Source organism: Panicum virgatum, chromosome 3K (genome assembly GCF_016808335.1).
Source record: "Panicum virgatum strain AP13 chromosome 3K, P.virgatum_v5, whole genome shotgun sequence".
Taxonomy (NCBI): domain Eukaryota; kingdom Viridiplantae; phylum Streptophyta; class Magnoliopsida; order Poales; family Poaceae; genus Panicum; species Panicum virgatum.
In genome coordinates, this window is record NC_053138.1 from 32,018,300 (window position 1) to 32,041,625 (window position 23,326).

Below are 23,326 nucleotides of genomic sequence, written 5' to 3' on the forward strand. Positions count from 1 at the left end.
GAAGAAAGATGCAGGGAGGGGAGGAGGGCGATTCCAGTCAATACGGAGGGTGAGCGCTCGACATTGTGCGAGGGGCTGCGGCTGGAGGCCGAATACCGCTCGGTATTGGACCGAATTTCCAATACCAATTCCTGAAGCATCCAAACAACTGATATTCAGTGCTTCCAATGCCAATTCTCAATTCCAGACTTCAATGTCGACATCCAAACGGGGCCTTAGACCAATCACGAAACTCGTGGTAGGATTCGAGAGGCATAGTCATTCACCAGGGTATCGCCTGGTGGATGAGCCCTTCAGAAGACAGATAATGATCAACGAGCTTAATGGCTGCAGCATCATACGTAGCGTGTGACATCAAGCAGCTTAGGTAGATGCAGATTCAGACCTGGTCCTACCATCCTATTGTTTTCCAGACTCATTTAAATTCTCCAGCTAGCGCAACGGATGTTGCATTTGGCATAATGAACGCTACCAAAATGTTCCAGTAAACAAACACAAGGCATTCGGGCGACTAGTTCCGTAATCTCCGTCACAAATATAAGTATTCTCCAACGTCAAACACAAGACACTAGGCGATTAACTCTGTTATCTCCGTCACAAGTATATGCATTCTCCGACGTTTGCACCATCCAGTACAATATTACCGTGAAATATCAGGAGGGCGGCACTGATTCTCTTAGTGATGCTAAATGAGTCCGGTAAATACATCTCTGGGGGTAAGCTTGATGAGTGGTTGGTTGGTTAATCACAAAAATATCGGCGCCATGACCAATGTGATGGTGGCAAGCATCTTGATAAGAACATGAAGCGAAGGCCCCGCTGTGTCTTTAAATGGGTCACCAACCCTGCAATATAACACACGTACTCCTGTAAGTGTTACCATAATCAACGAGGTCTTATCAAGCTTCCATAATCAGAAATTTGCCAGGTCCCGTGCCCTAATGTTGTCAGTATGAAAACATCACTTTTTTTACTAGTAGTTGATCAACAGTGGAACCTCAGCTCAAGAGTATAGCCCCAGCCCCCGTATCAATAGAATGGCATTATATATAATTGAGAAACTTACGTGTCACCAGTAACCGCAGCCTTGTGAGACTCACTGCCTTTGCCACCAAGAACACCAGTCTCGATGTACTTCTTCGCGTTATCCCAAGCACCCCCAGCAGTGTTCAGGAAGAGTGCCATGAGAATACCAGCAACGGTAGCGAACATAAGCATTGAGGCCACAACTTTAGCTCCGAGAAGAGGTTGGCCAGTGGAGTGGCCCAAAATCCGGAAGATAATGCCTGAAAACCATGTAAACCGAATTATATAAAGCATCATGGACACAAACAAGAATCCCACAGTTAGCACAGGTATGGCATAAAAACTCACCAACTGCCATGGGTGATATAATTGCTAAAGCCCCAGGTTTTATCATTTCTCTCAAGGATGCAGATGCAACAATTGCAACACAACGTCCATAATCAGGCTTCTCTTTGTAGTCCTGGATATTATGTTACAAGTTGACATCAGGTTTTTCAAGCATAAGGGAACTGAATAACTTCAAGACATAATCATGTACTCACCATAATACCAGGCCTCTCAATAAATTGTCTCCTGACCTCATTAACAACTTCCTGTGCAGTTCTGCCAACTGCTGAACAAGCCCATCCACTGAACAGGAATATAAGCATCGAGCCTAATAAACCACCAACAAAAATCTCTGGGACTGCTATGTCAACCTGCAACCAGTGTAAGGCCACAGAATATGAGCAATTGAGCACATAAATTCAGTATTCCATGTGGCATACTAATATAAACTGCATACCTCTTTGAATGGCAATTGAGCAAAAGAAGCTACTTCATCCATATACGCACTGAAAAGGAGGAAGGAAGCCAGTGCCGCTGACCCAATGGCAAATCCCTTTGTAGTAGCTTTCGTTGTGTTGCCCACAGCATCAAGAACATCTGTGATTTCCCTCACGCTTTCAGGCTGCAGCAGTACTCAATCAGAGTTAAGATAATTAAACACAATACAGAATATCAGTGTCCACATTAAAACATGACACAAATGCTAAACCTGCTATTATAGGAAGAAAAAACAGTACATAATACTTCCAATGGTAATACTATTCTACACCTTAGGTGTAGCGGTTATTCTACACCCAGCACTGAAATTACTGAACAAACTGACCAGAAATTACTGAACCGATTTCCCGTATTACTGTTACTGAATCACATTCAGTAAAGGGTGCCAGTAATCGCGCGCAGCGGTCATTACCAAAAATTTGTTAAGTAATTAGTTGGGTGTAGCTACACCTAGGGTGTAGAATAGCACATGTATACTTTCAATTATTATTTCTTTTATTTGAACTGTGAAATGTTTCCAAATTTCAGTGGTACAAGAATTAAATAATACAGATTGTTTGCTACCTATAAAATGCATTTGAACTACACAAGAAACATATGAGTGTAATACCTGCTGGCTCATCTCAACAATACCACCAGCGTTGTCAGCTATAGGACCAAACATGTCCATAGTGAGAACATACCCTGCTGTGCTAAGCATCCCCATTGTTGCTACGGCTGTCCCAAAAAGACCACCAGTTGGGTTACCAGACTCGTCCACCAAGCCAGAGGTCTGCCCCAGCCAATATGCTGATATAATGGCTACACTTATCACTAGAACTGGAAGGGCTGTTGATTCCATTCCCAAACTTACTCCAGCAATAATATTAGTTCCATGTCCGGTAGAACTTGAAAGAGCTAAAAGGCGGACTGGCTCATATTTATAATCTGTGTAATACTTCGATATCCAAACAAAAGCATATGCCGTTATGATCCCCACCAAGCCACACAGCGCAAAGTTTAGCCATGCTGAAGGTGCTTGTTCCGTATACAGGAGCCAACGAGTAGACTGGAAATTTAACACAGATAAAAAATTATAAAGCAACTTCTGGTGAAAAAAGGTTCAGTTTTACTTTGTATAAAGGGAACAAAAATGACATCACAAACATAGCGTCTGTTCACAGTGAGTTGGAAGGCTTGCATAAAAACTTTAACCAGATTCATGGTTTATAATATGTAGAGTTATAGCAACCTTAGCAGGTGTTCCTCATGGTTTACAATATGTATCTGTTATCAGCTCAAATATCATGGGGATGCATCCTATGGCTATGGCCTATGGATTTAATTATAAATAACTGCTAGATTGAGGTCATCTTCTCCCCTTTTGGAAAATATCTGGGATCACATTCTTCCGAGAACAAGTAACCATAATTGTTGTTTCAGCGATTCATTGATAAGTTCTCCTTATATTACATCCGATGATAATGGGAAGCATACATGAAAGATATTCAACTATGCTGCAAACCGCTTTTGCATATTGCAATTCCAAAGTGATTACCAAAATAATACTACAAATACTGCAAGCAGGAAGACAACATAATCAAACAACACAAGTATTTACCAAAATAACAAGAGACTCACCACTCCAAATGTAAGAACAGCAAGCATAATAGTAACAGAATAGCCTTTTTGCATAATTGACATGGGATCTTCGATAGGGGAGATAAGACCAGGGTCGCGTGTCCCTCTGATTGAGAGAATTCCAACTGATGACACCACCAAATCGAATGAATGGACAACAAGAGGAAACAGAATAAAGCCAGAGGGATCTGCAATTACAAACAATGCTGATTATAGACCAGATCAATGCGACTACAAAGGTGCGAGGTGTGTATCATTGTATCAAAAATACAGCAGCTATTAATTTTATTTAAAACCAATTAACGTCCACACATAGTTATCCAAAGATTATTTCTGTATATATAGATCATTGGGAACTTATCATATAAAAAATATGGGTAACCACTTGCAAGTTGTGGCCAGTGTTCTTGCTGACAAGAAGATTGGACGGCAACAAAAGAGACTTACCCTCAATCTTGCAGCGCTGTGCCATTGTTCCCCCAAGTATCATTGCACTTATAATTTCTGCTGCTATGCTCTCAAAAAGATCAGCACCTCGCGCAGCAGTCTCCAACATTGTCACCAACCTGAGTAATTTTCTTTTGTTACACAAGCATACATAGTAGCATATGAACTATAGGACAACAAGAACCAGACAAGTAGTTATAGATCAAAGCAAATCTACTATTGAGCATTGCAACATAGACAACAAATATTCAATCCTTGAGAGCGCATACAATTCAGAATTCTACCATACCTTAGGCAACAAGGGAACCTTAGCGCATATAGTAGCAGAGAACATGACCATTCATTGAGTTTCAAAATGAAGGCAAGTTGTTGAGAACAATTTTATCCTAAATAAAGTTTCAGAAGCAGTGGTGAATCCAGCGTGGGGGCTGGGGCCCCCCCTACCCCCATGCACTCCATTGGAGCCCCCACAAGCCCCCCAACATTTTTCAGCCATGAGTGAAGAGGAGGAAGAAGGAAAGAAGAAAATGAGAGGAAGGAGAAGGAAGAAAATGAGCACCCCCTATACCCACAAATGCTAGATCCGCCGCTGTTCAGAAGCACATGAATATTGATTTTTATCACTAATGCGTAGGCAAATTCGAACATAATTAAGCTACCTTTAATGAAAAATATGAAAAAAAAGGTGCAGTAACGTTTAATAGAGAACATCAATACCAAGTCAGCAATGACAGCAGGATTGCGAGGATCATCTTCTGGTATTCCCTGCTCAACTTTTCCAACCAGATCAGCTCCAACATCAGCAGCTTTGGTGTATATTCCACCACCCAACTGAGCAAACAGGGCAACAAAGGAGGCACCAAATCCATATCCCACAAGGAGAAGAGGCACTACATAAAAACATATGAATAAGCAGTACAGTAATATCCCACAAGGAAATGATATTGCAACTACATCACATAATTGGAGGACATGTGGATAGGTTGGAACATAATCTAGTGCAGTTTCAGGACCTTATAGGAAAATTACATGTAGCCCAACTCACTCTTCACCAACACGAGGTAAGGTCTACAGTAGAGTCTAACATCCTTTAGACAGGACTTTGCTCTTAAGTGCCACTTATAAGACTGAGAACCAACTGAATAGATCTTGCAGCATTGATGAAGCACATAACAATGTTTTGCAGAGCAACTCCAGGCAGATATATCAGATTCCAATCATAACCAACTGAATAACAGCATGCTGCTCATCTTTGTACTAAGCTAAAATAAATTGCAGGACACATGACAAATGGAGCATTAATGTTTGGCTAAGTCAATGTCACCAATATAAGGAAAAATGTGAATTCTCCAATCCTCATATATCAAACACGTAGTATTAGAAGTGAATGCTTCGAGATTATCATAATCAATCTGTAATGGTAGTGCTAGAAGTTAGAACTACTAGCTTTGGTCTCCGGTCCATTTAGGTCAAGTTTCCGTTTTGTTTTTTTAGTCCCAAAAAAATAGTTAATTAAATTTAATAAGTCTTTTTTGTACTGTCACATGGGCCTAACCTTGCTTATCAGCAATGCACATAGTTTCTCTGTGGCCAAGGAAAGTTTCTAAGTCGAAATTGGAGCCATAGTAGAATAAGAGTCAAATTTAGAAAAACATTATTGCAACGATACCCATATAACAATTGACAACTAAAGCATAGCTATATCTAACACCGCGTCACCACTTAAGAATATCCGGTGCACTGTGTACAAGAAACTTACAGTCGGTAACCTTCATGGAACCTGGTGAATCTACTCCAAGCCAAACATAAAATGTTGAGTACAGTATTGCCACACCAAATACAGCCATGCAAACAACCACAATGGCTGAGAAACCACCAGCACGGACAGCAATCTGTTTTGAGGAATCTGTCATCATTTCGAACTATATGGCAGGAGTAACACCTGAAAGTACATCATGGAATGAAAACAAAACCTGCAATGCTTCCCTCGCAGAGCGCCGAGCAGCACTTGAAACTCGAACATTTGCACGTACAGAGACCCACATCCCAACAAAGCCAGCTATTCCAGAACACAAAGCTCCAAGGAGAAATGAAGCAACTGTAATATATGCAGATGTTGCCCTGTGTAGTCATGAGATTTATAAGATCTCAACATATCACATATCAGTACAACTAAGGTTTTCATATAATAGCAGAAAATCACCTTCCTAATCCAGATGCCTCCTGCTGTGGGGTGGTAGTGCGGAAGAGATAAATGCCAAGAATGACAAAGGCCAGAATACATGCCATTTTAGAAATAGTTCCATATTGTGTCCTAAAAAATCCTTCAGCACCATCTCTTATGGCATCAGATATCTGAACAAGAGAAGGCGCAATCAATCATGCTACAGCACTGATCTGACAGGTCAAACCCCAAAATTTATATAAAAATAGGAAATAACTGAAGGGGATAACAGAACGGGCGGCATAGAATATGATTGTAAATTTACAGACAAATTCAATTAATTTAAAAGTAAAATCTATTTTGTTTCAGCATAGCTGTCCCAAACCCACACAAAGGAGGAGGGGTCCCTTCTCCTAAAATGGCCTTTGAGAGGTTTGGCGAGCCAACATAAAAACCCAGTCGCTCATAATGAGATGACACCCAAGTCACATTGGGTCTGATCTATAGCCTAATCCAACTTGCTTGAGACTAAAATGTGTTTTGTTGTTGCTGTTATTGTTTTTATTGTACATAGTGACATCTACTTAACAGCACAATCGGTAAGTCAATGGTGTCAGCACCATACCATGTTTGCTCTGTTGGTGCCAAAATGCCCACAAACTAGTACATGATCCAGTCATAAATAACTATTATTTCAAACAGTGGCACCAAGACACTGCTTTGACCATTAAAAAATAGCAAAGTTTCAATACTTTACAACCATTTTTAAAAAAAAACATCTAACCACTACGTTTCAAGTTTTCATTTGAAATATTCAAAGAGATATTGATGGTCAAAGTTCAAATGCAATGAATGTGTGCATTCCAAATGGGCAGTTATTTGTAACTGGAGGGAGTAATATGAGCCATGCACAACCAGACAACTTAGATTGCCACTTGGCAGGTTCAGCTTGTATACAGGAATTCTAGATGCACCGCAGGGAAAAGATGAGGCTTGAAACCTGCGCCCTAAATATGCTTATTTGCTTATTTATTTGGTCCATTTTCAAATAAGTGATTGATACTTTGCAGGTTCATGTTATGCAACCTTATATTGCTAAAAAAATTAGATTACTGCATGAACTAATATAGAGTAATCTCATAAAGTAATGAATGATCTCATGCTAGTTGATGTGATGTGCCTAACTTGGTTGCGTGTGGATGCAGATCAGCATCCACAGTTCCACACAGGCCCCCAGCTAAATGTAAATATGTAATCCCTAGAATATCACTCTTCAGCCCACACCAATAGATAAAGGAGAACAGAGCCAAATATAAAGAAAGTACTATCCAGGATCTAGTATAGCTTATTAGCAAAATAATAAGAATCATAACAATTAACAACTAAATCTTAAATTTGCAGGGTAAGCTAGCATAATTCTAGAGCAACAGGTTGTAGTTAACTGCATAAAGAAGAATATTATGCATAGCAAGGTCGCAATAGTGGTATGCAGAACTATGCAGACATAGAGAGACAGCATATTACAACTAGCAAAGCATTGAAGGTGCAGAAAATGAATGCACAAGCACATTATCAGTGATCTGAACTGAGGCACTTTTTATACCTCAGACATTTCTGGAGGTCCTTCGTCCTTGGCAAGAACCCACTTTGTGAGGTAAAGAGAGAAGAATAAACTGAGAGTACATATGCAGAATACAAAGACCACAATTGGCGATGTACTGGCTCCCACATATAGAACACCACTGAAGACCAAAAGAGAGAGAATAATCAAGGCACGGGGATTTATCCTCATCAACAAGCGGAAGACCTGTAGCAACAAAATAGATTGTATAAGAGATAAATAAAAAAAAAACATCTAACAGTAGCTCATGACATGTTAAAGAAAACTGTGCCAATCAGGCAACCAATCAGCAGAAGTGTGCAGTTCAACGATTTTTCATTTATCAAAGTTTGCGACCTGGAACCACAAACCATGCAAGTAGCTTAGAAACATAACGTAAGGAATCAATGCACATTGTGGTAAAAAAAAAAGGACTGGTTCAAGCATGGAAATCTATGTTGCCTAGAGTACTTCAGTTCAACTCTTTTCAAAACCAATAAAAAAGACTAATATAGTGTTAAACTCACTATTCTGTTTAGCTGAATGACCATTATTAGGATATGACAGGAGATTAACTTTTAGCCTGCCTTGACTTGCTTTCGACTAAAAAGGCTCTTTTTATAGGTGGGAATAAAAGGCTTCTTGTTGTTAGAATGATAACTTTATTTGGTTACTTTATGGTTAAATTTCTTGGGTTTAAATATAAAACTAAACACACAAAGATGGAAAAGGAATGATATAGATCCATAGTATACTTTATGATAACTGTTGATGGGCAAAATGATGGTATGAAAAACAATAAATCAATGTATGGATATTTGTTTCCCACCAAAAAGTAGCAGGAACATATCAACAAAAACAAGGACAATTCACACTGCCGTTATGAAGTATAAATGCCCTGCAGTTGCATACGCTAGGACGCAAGAAAGAAATACATGCACAAAGTGAGCACACGAAACATGAATGGAAGCTAAATTAATACCCTTCGAAGTAGCCATAAAGCTCGTATACATATTTGAAAGGTGGAGAAAGCTTAGTGATAGACCATACCAGTGGTATAGATGATTTACTTCGTACTGTAGAAAAGGTTCTTGGTCTTTCCTGATACGACCTTCCATTTTCCATGTCCTCTTCCATCATGATGGAATACGAGTTTGCCCTCCTTGTAACTGGAAAAGGAATGAACTCCCCACCCCGGGGTAGGTCACTCCCTGATCCCTGGCGCTGAATTTTGGATAGTCTATGTCAGACACCTCTCAAAAACAGCGAGTCTTGCAAGTCAAGCACATCCAGATTTTCTTCAGCCTCAGCCACAAATTTGTCTTCGACTGAAAATGTCCTTTTTGTGTCAATCTACAAGATGGTATAACATGACACTACATCTAGTGAACATTTTGGTAGAAGCATGATAAATAAGCCCAAAGTACAATTGTTGTCTGATGAACTTTGGCTCATTAGTAGATTATACATAGAATTGGGATCATGGGAGTTGTTTTGGATTGTGTATGATCTGAATTGCCACGTGCAATTTGTAGGTTTACATTGGAAACTTTGTTAGAATACCATTTCATTACCTATGATAATATCTATGATTTGTTTTGACTTGGGTAGTTGTGTTCTGAAGTGTAGCAGTTAATGTTTGTGGTTGTGTATGCGTGCACAGTGCTGGCTTGTTTGCGTGTGTTGTAGCCTTGTAGGCCTAAATTAGGACTTTGGTGGGAGTACCAAATCGTGAGTTTGCTGTATTTGCTAAGGCTTGAATTTATATTGAAATACAGTCTCTTGACTGAAGATATGGAGCAAAAAACTTGATAGGTCCAGAATAAGTTTCAGCTTTACATACCAAGCAGCTAACCAAACATTGCAAGCCATGCAGGACTGCACTTTCGCATGAGGCATAAATCTATTTTCTAAATAAGTGATGGCAACATCACTCTGCCACAGCTATATGAGCATAACAGATACTGCATAATGTACAAGAGGCCCCAATTATCAAGGAATTGCACTACCGAGCCATAACAAAAACTAGATCGAACATACCAGCCCATTTTTCCAATCAATTTCCAACAAATATACATCGACTCATCCAGATCCAAACACAACAATCCAGTTTTCACGTACAGATCTGAGGTAGAGAGACGAGTTGTGCCTCACCTTTCACGGCCTGGAGGAGTACTGATGCGGCGGCGGCTTGCTGCGGTCGGGCGAGCCTGGCGGAGGGGCGTCAGCCTACCCTGGCGGAGGGCCGTCGCCCGAGGCGGGAGGAGAGCCGCGCGCGGTCGGCGGCGCCCCGCAGCAGTCCCGCGGTCCGGCGTGCTCGGCCTCGGGGGCGGTAGCTTCCAGTCGGCCGACGCGAACCAGGAGGTGTCGCCTCGGCGCGGCTGCAGGAGACGCGAAGAAGCCGCGGTCGTGGTGAGGAGAAGAGAGGGGGCGGCGCGGCTGCGGCGAGTGGGGCGCGGTACCGGGACGGACTGCGCGGCGGCCCTCTGTAAGTTCTCTAAATTGGCTCTCTAAATAAAATATTCTATTCTGGTCATCAAGATTTTCTACTCTACGTTCCGTTTCTCCGCGCTCGTTCACTCTCTAAATCTATACTCTATATCAACTACCATCCGCGGGGACCCACTTATCAGAATTATTTTATTTTTATCTTTCCCTTTTTCCTCTCTCTCCCCTTTCCCCTCCACTCCCGTCTCTCCCTCCCCCCTCCCCCCTTCCCCGAGCTCCGCCCGCCCCCATGGCGGGCCTCCCCGAGCTCCGCCCGCCGTGGGCCGTGGCCATGGCGACACGGCGGCGGAGCCCCGCGTGGCGGCCAGATCCTGCGGCGGACGCGGAGGTGGAGCTGTGCGCACGCCTCCCGCGGCTCGTCGGCGGAGCTCACCGGGGCACCAGCGCGCGGCGCGGCGTGGCCCTGCCCCCTGCACGCGGCGCGGCATGGTCGAGCTTGGTGCAGCGCGTCCACCACGCGTGTGGGGCCGGAGCCGCGGGGTGCCATGGCGAGGCGGCCATGGCGAGGTGGAGTCCGCGACGCCGTCGCCCCCACGCGCGACGGAGCAGGGGCGGAGGAGGCGAGCAGGGGTCGCGCGCGCCGGGCTCCCTCGCAGCGGTGGCGGGCGGGACGCGCCTCCTCCTCCCGGTCGAGCTCCTCCCCTGTTCCCACCGCCCGGCCCCTCTGCTCCGGCCCTGCTCGTCGCCACCCCCAGACCTCGGCGTGGCTCGCCGGCCCCGGAGATCTGGGCTGCCCCTGCCGCGCGACCTCGCCGCACCCCCGCGCCGGCAGCGCCTTCCTCCTCCGCGTGGGGCCATGGCGGGCGGGCGGGCGGGTGAGCGCCGCTGCGGCATTGGGCTCGAGGCCCTCCCTCCTCCCGCCCCCTCCCATGTTGCTAAATGTTTCATGTTTTTTTAGTGTCTAACTGGGAGATAAACAATGTATGACTTTCAGCATTTGGCTTCTCTACATAAGTGCAATAGGCCTCTACAATATCATCCATTGGGACCACCATGTCTATCGAGCCCTCTCACCATACTACATGATGCACGTTTTGTTTATAGCCTTCAGTGTTTATTTTCTGATCCCTAGTTAGTCCAATTCTACTAATTCCTACTTTCATGGCTCTACAGCAGCAACAACCGATCGCCAGCTCCTCTCCTCGTGCCTCCGCGCCGCTGCTCCTGCCGTTTAGACCAATTTTTTCGCTGGCAATATAGGTAACTAGGATTGTTCAGTTCTTGAAACATTATAATGAACTGAAAACATTGGAATACTGCTGTTTAGATTGCCATTGTACAATTAGTCAAAAAGATAAACCTAGAAGATTTTGCATATGCAATATGCTTTATTACCAACACATATATTGTTTTTTGATTGCTTAATTTGCATTATATGATGTTGCCATAGCGTTAGCATGGGCATTGTTTGTTCAGGGATGCCATAACAATAATCCCATGGATATGATAATTTTCAATAATCCCATGGATATGATCATTTTAAATTGATCAATAATTCTCAGTTGTATGGATGGTTGATGCGTGGCGGAGGTGGAGGCGGTTGTGGGGAAGCCCGTGGGAAGAATCTTCCCTGGTTTTGGAAGGTAAAAACAAATCCCTTGCTTCCATCAATATCCTTATGCAAGTATTTTGGCTGATCATTTCTTTTTGCAGAGATCTGGAGAATTAGTTACAAAGTTTGGTTTGAATGCTGAGAATGAGATAATACACACCCTTGCATTTTTAGCTGGTGCCATGGTTTGGTCATAGGTACTAATGAGATCTAATGAGATAACCACCGTCTTGGTTTTGTATATTGTTAGCTGTGATCTAATGAGATTAATATTTTTCAGAAATGAAGAAATACCCGTTTTGAGCTATATAATTTTGAATTTCAATGGGATTTCGCAAAACTAAAAACTAGGTTGTGCTTCCTTTAATTTAAACTACATACTTGATTATCCATATTTTCATATGATTTGTTTGTGCTTTGACACTATTATGTAAATAAATTAACCTCAAAAAATATATTTGCTAAGATCAACATCATTTTACCTATGTTGTGTTTCCATATTCATTTGGATAACTGGATGGATGCTCTTTCGGTCTATGCCTCTGGGTCAGACGATGAAAGTATGTATCTATAGTACTTCTATAGGTGTGAAAGTGTCAGCCGTAGCATTAGCACAGGCACTTAGAGCCCAATTAGATCATGTGTTGTTTGGTATACGTCTGAAATAACTCTATGGATCATGTGTTGTTTGATGGACGTCTGAAATTTATCTGTGGTGTTAGCACGGGCACCTTACTAGTAACTCTGAAACAATGGAAGTGGAACTGTCGGCTGATCGACACTGAAGAAAGGCGTTTCTTAAGCTGGAAAGCGTATTTGTCCAGAAGTTATTTGTTATGCGCATATTCACGGCGGTGATTGTCACGCGCGCTACAAATTCTATCACCTAAAAGATCGTGTGTACGTCGACATAATAAATAAGCACAATAGTGAAAAAATGTGTCTGCGTTACCGGTGCGTTATACATGGTGTGGAGACGTGTATCTTTTGATCCTTGACGCAAATATGGAGAAGCGCGGGAACGTTTATGTTTTTATTCAAAAAGAATATGTTTATGTTTTGTTTCTTACTATTTATTATTTCTTTTTCTCATACTTCAAATTAGTTGAATTTTTTGTCTTTCATTTTCTCCTTGCTAAATTTATTTTTCTTTCCTTTTTCATTTTATATATTTTATTTATTTATTTATTACTTTTGTCGTTTCATTAGAAAACCACATCTATGGGCATGTTTGGTTGCTAGCCACCCTTTGCCACAACTAAGGTTAGGCAAGTGTGGCAAAGAATTTGATGCCACACTTTTTCTTGCCTAAGGCAATCTTGCCACACTTTTAGTTTCTATGACATGTGGAGCTCAAAAAGAATTTTGCCTAAATTTAGTTACCAACCAAACACCTATCAATTTGGTCAAACTTATTGTAACACCCGAGGTGTTAATCACCTAGTATTAGGACTAAGCACACAGTTAACATTCTCATTAGCACTAATTAGGCGTACATAAAATCACTGATTAAAAGTTTCTAGTTTTTTTCACCAATGAGATGAAATACGAGTTTTTAAATAATGAAAGTTTGGGTGTCGGTTTAGTTTTGAAGTTTTCTTGCAATTGTGAAAATCTACCAAAATTTGAGCAATGTAGAGTTAAAATCTGAGTTTTGAAATAGATTTGCTGTAGAAGATATTTCTTGAGGCCGCTGTTCACTAGACCCACATGTAATCCTCCTCCCCGTTCCTCTCTCGAAGCTCCGGGACGCTTCCGTGTTCAAGTCGTCCATGGCACTCGCTCGCTCGCTCACCGGCTCCTTTCTCGCTCTCGCTCACTCCCTTGCCTCTCTCTCTTGTGCGTGGGCTGCCACGGTCGCTCCTGCCGGGCATGCTCTCGCCGCTGCACGCTGCCGTGCCTGCGCGCACTCGCCGCACGCCTGCGTCGCCGCGTGCCTACGCACCACGTGTGCCGCGCCACTGCCGCCTGTGTCGCGCCGGCCCTGACGGCCACGTGGGTCGTGTGTCCCAGCTCCGCTTGGGCCTACTGGCCACTGCACCGGCTTGCCCCACCGCCGCCTCGCATCGCCACCGGGGAGGACGCCGCCCGCCATGGCCGCCGCCGGCCCTGCACGCCGTGCCTTCACATCCGACCATCCCCCGCCCAAGCCAAGCCCCTGAACGGGTTCCCCTCGTCACGCTGAAGCTTCCTGGCCTGACCCCGCTCACCCTCCATCGCCGGAACGCCGCCGCCGCCCCCACCTCGCAGCGGAGGCCTCATCTCCGGCCACCTCCAAGCCTGATCCAACCCACCATGAGGTAGCCCGTGATCTCCTCTAGCTCCTCCACCCCGGGCCCCTAGCCGCCGGCGAGCCCCCTCGCCGGAATTCGGCCGGCAAGCGCCGCCCTCCCCTGTTTTTGCGACCAGGGACCCCAGGCAGCAATAGGGACAAATCCAGGGGGCCAAGTACACAGCTATAGACTCAGATGAATAGTGCCCCGAAGGGTTCTTTTGCAATAAATTGGCTGAAACTTTGGAAAATCATAGTAAATCATAGAAAAAATAGAAAAATGCAAACTAAAATTTGTTGGATTCCTTGTTCTAAGATCTACAACTTTTTTCTTATAGGTTGATCTTCAGTTTAGTTTTTGCTCTAGTTTAAATGATAGTTTAAGTGGTTGTAAGCTTTGAAAATGTATAGTAAATAGTAGAAACATGGTAAAATTGTAAAACTAGTTGGGTTAGTTTTGTTTTGGCATGTAGTACTTAGGAAAAATATTTAACCTTCTGTTTGTTTAATATTTCTATGATGTATTGATTTAATCGTGAGCAATGCTTGTTTTAGCTTGTTGATTTAATATCTGCAGTTATGGAAGTCAAAAATTATGAAATTTATGCAGTAGCTTACTGTTTGCATGTTTAGTTCACTGTAAAAATTTTAGAACCAGAAGCTATGTGCATGTTTGTAAATCTATTTTTGTTCAGTTTGTCTTGTTGAGGCTAAAGTAAATGCTTTATGTTATCAATAAATGTTGGTTAATTGTTTTTACACTCCTTGTCAGTAGCTTATCATGCTGGTAAAATGTGGTTACCAGTTTATGATAACAAGTTAAGTTTTTACTTTTGTTTGGTTCCTAGTGTTAGTTTTCCTTGTATATGGTTGCTAAGAAATGCTTTTCTGCATGTTAAATTCAGAAAATTTTGTGATCATATTTAAATCTTGTTAACTCATTTGGGATCATATGTGGTTTGCTTTATATCGCTTGGTTCAATTTACCTTTCATGTTCCTGCATTAGGATCAAAATATGGTTCATTTTCAAACAACTCGGTTTTACTGCTTGCAATAGTTTGACATAAATTAATTCATGAACCATGCTTGTTGTGCTTACTATCTCTATGATAGAGCTATGAGTTACCACTTTTGGTTGTGCAGTTTTGCTTAGACTAGTAGAAAGGCTTTTGTAACTTGTTAGTTGAATAAATTGTCCTGATTGCTCTTTCTTGCTTTATGTCTTGCTTAGCCTCCTTTAAATAAGTTAGTAATACTTCTTGTAGGAAACACTTCAGGCTAAAGCAAATTGAATGAACCCTCGTATTGCAGCACCAACCCTTTTGCCCTTTAAGCTTTTTGTTGTGTTTACTCGATAAATGATTGCCCAGTCATGTTTTTTTTAATCGCATTGCATTGCATGCCATCATCAGTACCCATGCAATTGTGGCCTTATGCTTGCATTGTATGCCTTTTTAAATGCATCATATGGTGTTTTCCTTAAGTTCATGCACTTGCATTGTTGCATGTCATCTAGGTACGCTAGATGTGCGATGCGTGGACGTGAAACACGTGATGACGGAACCGAACCACAAGACAGTGACTGGTGGATCGATCCCGAAGATGGACGGACTACCTGGAGTACATGTTTGCACTGGAAATGCTATCAAGCTTGTGCAAACTAACTAATTGACTTGTGTCAAATCCCAGGCAAGCCCCGGAGCATAACCCCTAATTTCAGTATTCAATGTTTATTTAAGTATTTGTGCATTTACGTTTCTAGGAATTGTATGGGACCCTAGTATGCATGCTTCTCCCTAGGTACCTATGAGTCTATACTAGTATACATGTGCCGTTAGAAATGCTTTGCTAAGTAGGAACTCGGTAGAAGTCGAGTGATTCCTGTCACTCGCGAGATATAAGATCTTGATACTTATGGCAAAGTGGTTTGAGAATGAATCTGTGAGAAAAGAAAAATGGAGACCGGGCGGAGAGGAATTGGATTATGGATATGGAATGTATGGAAAGTGGACCTCCGCCTGTGTCGATTGAGGACCGTACCGTTGTTGGCCCTGATGACCGAGGATTAAACTGTACTAACCACATATCAGAAGTAGGAGGTAGTCGAAACCGGTAAACTGTGTACCGCTTTGCGACGATACTTTGAATTCCGTCATGCTACGCTGGGCGTGGGATGATGGCGGGTGTTGGATTGGATGTCGCCTCCGGGTTCTTCGGGAGTTCTCCGTGAGGGGCCCTTCACCTGGGTTTTAGCAGACGTGGTTCAGATGTCGTGGTAATGATGGGAACAGCAGACGCGTGTGGCCCGGTGTGGTTTGCATGTGTCGTGTGAGTTAGGTCCACCTTGCAAGGTTAAATCGGATCGATTCACCGTGACTCGCGGATATGAGAGCCTTGGTCACTGCTGTAAGGATCGATGGACCAAGAGGGGGGTGAATTGGGCATTTTTCAAATTTCTAAAACAAAATAAAGCAACCTTAACCTATGCAATGCTAGTAAGGCTCAATTCACCAACCGGCTAACTAAGCAAACTACACAAGCTATAAAGAATACAACAAGATATGAAACTAAGCAAGGTAGAGCTAAGTTATGATCTCTAAGGTCAAGCAGATGAATAATTGCATGAAAGTAAGTGCTTGAAAGTAGAGAGTGGGCAAGAGACAACCGGATTTTTCCCCGTGGTGTCGATGTGTTGGCACACACCCCTAATCCACGTTGTGACACTCACTAAGAGTCTTGTCACCTCCCATGTCACCGAGACGAGGGCGCTCACTAAGAGTCTCCGTTCACCATCCCGCGCGTGGTGGAGCTCAAGCCACGTACAAACTTCTTCGGGCTCCCACAATCAACTTGGCAAGCTCCGGAAGAAACACCTCAATCACCAAGATCGCCTAGGTGCTGCCAATCACCAAGAGTAATAAGCTAGGGCCTTCACTTGAGCAAGAACCGATCACCAAGAACGGATGCACACAAGCTTCTTTCTACTCAAGTCCTTAGTCTTGCTTCTTGAATGATTGAAAGATCAAATGTGTGGAATATGAAGCTCAAGGTGACTCTCAATAATAGTATGAGTGTATGAATGTTGCCTGGTGTCAAGAGACATCAAAATGACCCATTGGAGGGGTATATATAGGCAGCTCACACGGATAGAGCCGTTGGAGAAAAGCTGCCAGAAAAGTACGCAACGCCGGTTAATCCGACGGTCCTCCAAAAGTCATCGTCGGTTTAACCAATGAATGTAAAATGACCATTTGGAAAACTAGCCGTTACAACTCGGGCAGATTAACCGACGTATCATCGGTTTAACCGGTGAGTGTAGTTGTCCACTGATCAACTGAAAAACCAACTATCTGGACAACTGCACCGACGTTAACTCAAATCCATCGTCGGTTTAACCGGTGAGTATAACTTCTGAAATCCCTGGAAAAACCAACTCTCTGGTCAATTGCACCGACGTTGATTTCAAATATCGTCGGTTTAACCGGTGAATATAACCTTGAAACACCCTGGAAAACCAACGTTCTGGACAACTGCACCGACGTTAATTTCAAATATCGTCGGTTTAACCGGTGTATGTACTTGTCCAGACTCTGATAACTGCGTTTAACCGACGTATAGAAAATTAGAGTCGTCGGTTAAACCGGTGTATAGACTTTTTCTGATTTTGCCTTTTCTGATTTGAGTCTTGAATGAAATCCAAATATTCTTGAGATATAAGTTGAAAAACCACTTATTTGAACTTCTAATAACCTGAGTGACCATAGTGTGCATCCATTTTTGATTGACCATGTCCATGCTCAAGTTACTTGGCCTTAACCCCTCTTAATAGTGCGATCTCTGTAAAACTATAAAACCTATACTATCCTAAGTGTCCTTCTCAACCTTGTGACACTTAGGACTAGAAAGATCCTTAGTCTTGTTACATACTTGAGTTGAATACGGAGATCGCCTTTTTGAATAATGAAATTGAAGGGCCTCTTTAACATATGACCAAATGAGCAATAATATTTCATTAAGCTGCACAAACTCATTAGTCATAATAATGGTTGTCATTAATCACCGAAACATACCTAGAGGGCCTAGATGCTTACAACCTCGTCACATCGTAGTAAAGAAGTGGAATAAGAGTTGAAAGGCGAAGATGGAATATATGTTTATTGCACTCTTGGAAAAATTAATATGATATACCATGTTTGCTCTAGATGTTTATGCAAACCTAGCAGTTATTTGTACTTAAAACTGGAGCTAAAATATTGAAAGTAAGGATCCACTACTAGTAGTTTTCCAGCAAAATAAACTACAAAGCCAAAGGCCTTGCATGTCTAGATAGTGGGCTAAATATAACCATAGTCGGGTAAGCCTTGCTGAGTATTATTATACTCAGGGTTTGTTGTTATCCTGATTTCAGGATTCACACCGGTGGGCTCGATGTGACATCCTCACGTCTTCGTAGTATCGTGATTTTTAAATCAAATTTCTATTTAATTATCGCTGCATCTTGAACTCTGATATTTTACGTAAACTTGTTTGTAAAACTCTGCATTGTAAATTAAATTTGAGAACTTTTGTCTACTTGTAATCATCTGTGCTCGTCTTCGTGCGAGACTTCCAGTGTTTTTCGATCCTTAACCCGACAGACGACCGGATTACACCGTTTTAAGTGCGTGATAGCTTGATTAACCATTAAGATGATAGTTAGCGCACTTAAGCCGGTTTAATTTGGACGGTTCTGTTACACTTGCCTAAGATTAGGTGTGGCAAAGTGTGGCTAGCAACCAAACACACCCTATATATTCTTTCTTTGAATTGTAGTTCATATATTCTATAAATCATAGTTCAATTTTATTTTTATATAATAAGATGTTAGAATGTCTATACTTAATTGTTTCAATAGTTTAAAGTTATTTAGTCACATTCTAGAGTGAGTTAGTCTTAGTATATAGTTATTTGTTTTTATTGTAGACTCATTAGTTAGTGTGTGGAATGATTTATTTACATTGTCTACTAACTTGCTCAACATGTGTGTATATACCTATAAGGATAATTTTGTTTGATATGGATGTATTTGTTCTTCATGTAAAATTATTTGTCTGGGTATAACTAATTTGTTCTCAATGTCCAATGATTTGCTCGCTTTGTAGACTAAATTGTTTAGTAATGTATATTGATTTGTTCGATATAAGCATTTTTCATTAGTTATCATATACAATCAAATATTCATGATGTTTAATATTTTATTCGTAGTATATTATTATTTGTGCGTCGTGTTTAATATTTTTTATAGAAAATAATTATTTGATCGTGTTGTTAAAATATTTATTCTGGTATCTAAAATTAATTTTGTTTAGAATTAGGGAATATGCTTTTAAAAATATCGTTTAAACATAGCTATTGTTTTGAAGATCTTGTCACAAGAAAGATAATGGCGCAATTCAAATTTAATTTAGACTTGGGTTAATAATTATAGCTTTTTTAGTTTTGAATTATTAGCATGCATGTTGGTGACATCATCATCGTTGTCTTCTCTAGTTATGGGTGCACAGAATCTCTCCTCTCTTTACCGGCAACATGCATGTTGGCGCGCAAACAGATAGTCATTATATTATTTGGCTAACGGCCCATTTAATTCACCTCATCAGTCATTTCGTGTGATGGTTGGTGGATATGTTGCCTGTACTGATCATACTTGTGCCCTATCTTCACTGTTTATCCTGTATCTTATTGTTACCAATCTCAGTGGGAGTGTCATGGTCATTAATTTTGCTGACATGGTAGCCTCATTATGAAAAGAGAGAAGGGGGGTGTCATCGGATGTGAGAGAAGTGTCATCACCGTGACACTGCACCGACTTGATTACTTAGTTTACTGTCTTGGTAACTATGCCGATGGCAATCCCACTAAGACTGACTTTACTTTTGATAACCAAACTGTGTAAGGGTTGAGTTAAAACTAAATTACTTGAGTGAATTTGCCGAAAGTAGTAGGGTTTATCCGTTCATATCGGTCCCGTGGGAATAGGAAAACAAGAAAGAGAACCTCAAGTTCCATTTCATATTCTGCTTCTATGCAGTTCATAGATAGGGTAGATTCTATTTATCACTATTGTTTTTTAATTAGATTCACATAGATTATTTATGGGATCTCGATAAGGGAACGGAGTGCAATTCTTGAATTTGCACCACAAATTCGGAGAGGCCAAATAAGGATTGATAGTTTTAGCTCACCTAGGTGAAATCCTACCCTTCATTCCCCACTTTGGAGTTTTATGTGTATCTTGCAAACCAGCAACTAACTCACGGAGGCTAGAGATGCATAACTTGTGTGCACGTAAGTTCCAAATATTGATATGAATTATTATTGCAGAAGAATTCTAACAATGCAACATCATCTATACTTAGAAAGGTGTATCTTTATCTGGAAAGCGTATTAAATATTTAATGATGGCATGTGTTATATGTTAAACTAGGTGATTCCTCGAGCGTTGCTGCAGGATTTGAGATTGTTCTTTTTGATAAACTATGATAAAAAATACAATAATTCTTTCAATAAAACTCAATGGAGAGCATGTAGCAAGACAAATAAGCATTTAGATCGAGTTTGCTAAAAACCAAAAAAGTAATAGATTTTTTTAATAATGAAAAGCTCGTATAAATGGTGCATTTGTAGAGATTACAGTGAAAGTCATATGAGAAATCTCTTGGATGAAAAATAATAGATTTTTGAGTTATTCTTTGGTTAGAGAAGAAAGAAATGAAAAATACATGCATTTTATGGATATAAGACGAAGTTAATTGGATAGTTACAATAATGAAGGTGATGTGGCTGATTCAGAGTACAGAGAAATAGTAATAAATTCTTATGGATCCCAATAGTGATGCACATGTTAACGCGGTTGAATGAAGTAATTATATATATTCTAATTACTTTTATAAATGAATAAACTATTATAAATTAGTGCTAGTGGATTGCATGACATGTTGATGTGGATAACAAAATGCTAGTGTAGTGGGTTTTAGTTACATGTGATAGTGCATTGCTGAGGTGGATAACTTGTATGTTGAGAGAAATCTCTAGTGAGGATCAACTATATATGTTTTATAGATTTGTGGGTGCTAATAATTCTAATTTCCTGCATCAAAAGCTGTTGTCACTAGGCCGAAAGTTCGCCTAATGTTTAGCGTATCCTATTAGGAAAAAGTTTCTTAAGTTTTGCTAGCAAATCCAAGAAATCACTAATAGGTACTATCAAAAATATAACTTAGTCACAACAATCACTCAAACCGATGATAAAACTATATTTGTTGATAAGTATATTTGTGTCACTCTTTTTTGTTGATATAACTTTTCTTTACACGAATATAGTAGTACTTCTCTACTTTATTTAAGATCGGCTCATACAAGAAATTCAAACCTTTTTAACCATTTGACTTCAAAACTTTGATGATTTCATTGTATAATGGAGTGATATCCCATCTTAACTTGCTTGTAAGCATCAAATCATGCAGCTACTACAATTATCAAGAAACCTACAACTTACGTACACACATCCTAAAGATAAACAACTAGATTCTTGTACACGAGTTAAGTCCTAACAAGGCTACAATAGTATATAACCCTAGTAAAGCTTGAGCAAGTTTAAGCGCCATCCTAACCTTAGGTTATAGTTTAGACTCACTACGTACACATCCTAAACAACTAGATTCTTGTACACGAGTTAAGTCCTAGCAAGGCTACAATAGTATATAACCCTAGTAAAGCTTGAGCAAGTTTAAGCGCCATCCTAACCTTAGGTTATAAGTTTAGACTCAGAAGACGAATATGGGAGCCCTGCTTCGTGATAGAGTTGAAGTACTCCCAGACAGATCCTAAATATGTTAGGACATAAGGCCAATCTTAATGGACAGCGTTATCATACGATTATCAAAACTGAAAACTTAGTAACTATATCGAAGGAGTGTCATGGTGATGACATTCCTCTCTCATTCCATTAAACTCCTCTAATAAATGATTGTCATGTCAGCAAATTTGCTGATGTAGCATGACATTTAATGCTCGTAATACTCCTATTTATTGAGTTTGGCCTAAATAAAAGGAAAAGGTCTACATTACTCTCCCAGCTATAGCCAAAGTCTTAACACCCCCTAAACTATCGCTTGATCCATTTTACCCTCCAAACTATACCTTATGGTTCAAATTATTTTTCATTTCTTCATGCATATGCAGACTTTTAAGTTGAAAATTTACAAGATAATAGTACACATCATAACACATGTTAGAAAAAATATATCATAATTTATTATTATTATTTTGATAGGTTAGAATATTTAATAATTAATTAATCCTTGGAGTTTAAAATGAAATGAAAAGTAATGATAAAAAATTATAACAAGTTTTTTAATATGCATTGTGATGTTCACTACTACCTTGCAACATTTGAAATTAAAATTTAGCTTGTGTATGGAGAAACAAAAGAGACAAATTGTATAGGGGTAAAATGAACTAAATAGCATAGTTTAGGGGGTAAATTAAACCATATTATAGCTTAGGTGTTATTTAGACTTTCTAAGAAAGTAAATTGAACTTTTTTTAAAATATAAAAATATGGTGTGATAGAGAAAATAATGAGGTGAGAGGAAGAGAGCATGAAACAGTTCGGCTCGGTATCGAACGCACGAAGATCCGCAGCCTGCTCGGTCCCCTCCTCCGCGCGCCGGAGCAGGAGCTTATTGACGAAAGCCATCAAGAAGATGGATCGGCGAGACGGGCAGCGGCGCATTGGAGGTGCTGTCTGCGGCGAAGGGGATGGTGATGCAGCGGTTCGGGTGCTAGTTCCCGGCTCAGGTCTGCCAGTCGCAGCAGCGGACGGCGTGGTGGCATGGGCGCACGGCATAGCCGCCGGCCACGCATTGAGCAGAGCCCGTGAGTTCTTTTTTTTTTCCCCGAAAGATGAGCCCGTGAGTTCTCATCGCTGCAGATTGTTGTAGAGCTTCGAGACTTCATTGGTCTGTATCTTTACTTCGATTTGGGGAAATCCAGATTGTCCTCACCTAGCATCGTGTCTTCTCCATGTTCTACCATTGAATTGCGTATCAGCAACCGCACAAGCTGTACTCACATTTTACAAATTTGTTGCTCAAAAGTTTCAGCTACGGCAATGGAGAGATGCGTGTGATCTACTGATCTGTTGCAGTCGTTGAGAAGGCCCCTCACCAGTAGTCTCCGCAGGAGCAGGCACCGTCCTTGAAATGGTGGATCTGCTTGTTCTTTTGGGACGACGATCTGGCGGCCGGTGATGGCAATGAGCTGCGTCG

The 23,326-nt window shown here is 41.2% G+C and overlaps 1 protein-coding gene and 1 long non-coding RNA gene across 2 annotated transcripts; one reads left to right on the plus strand and one right to left on the minus strand.

Annotated features, from left to right (window-relative positions):
• Positions 1 to 433: 433 nt before the first annotated feature.
• Positions 434 to 10,177, minus strand: LOC120698994 (pyrophosphate-energized membrane proton pump 3-like). Its single transcript, XM_039982816.1, is given in 16 exon segments — positions 434 to 845; positions 1,067 to 1,286; positions 1,375 to 1,486; positions 1,569 to 1,724; positions 1,811 to 1,975; positions 2,462 to 2,899; positions 3,472 to 3,659; positions 3,919 to 4,013; positions 4,015 to 4,037; positions 4,636 to 4,808; positions 5,678 to 5,810; positions 5,892 to 6,039; positions 6,122 to 6,273; positions 7,686 to 7,889; positions 8,733 to 9,010; positions 9,837 to 10,177. Coding segments are annotated over 15 exon segments (2,397 nt in total). The 5' UTR covers positions 8,823 to 9,010; positions 9,837 to 10,177; the 3' UTR covers positions 434 to 745.
• Positions 10,178 to 11,066: 889 nt separating this feature from the next.
• LOC120701412 lies at positions 11,067 to 12,227 on the plus strand. Its single transcript, XR_005686091.1, has 3 exons — positions 11,067 to 11,390; positions 11,693 to 11,773; positions 11,844 to 12,227. It is a non-coding gene; the product is annotated as an uncharacterized LOC120701412 (long non-coding RNA).
• The last annotated feature ends 11,099 nt before the right edge of the window (positions 12,228 to 23,326 follow it).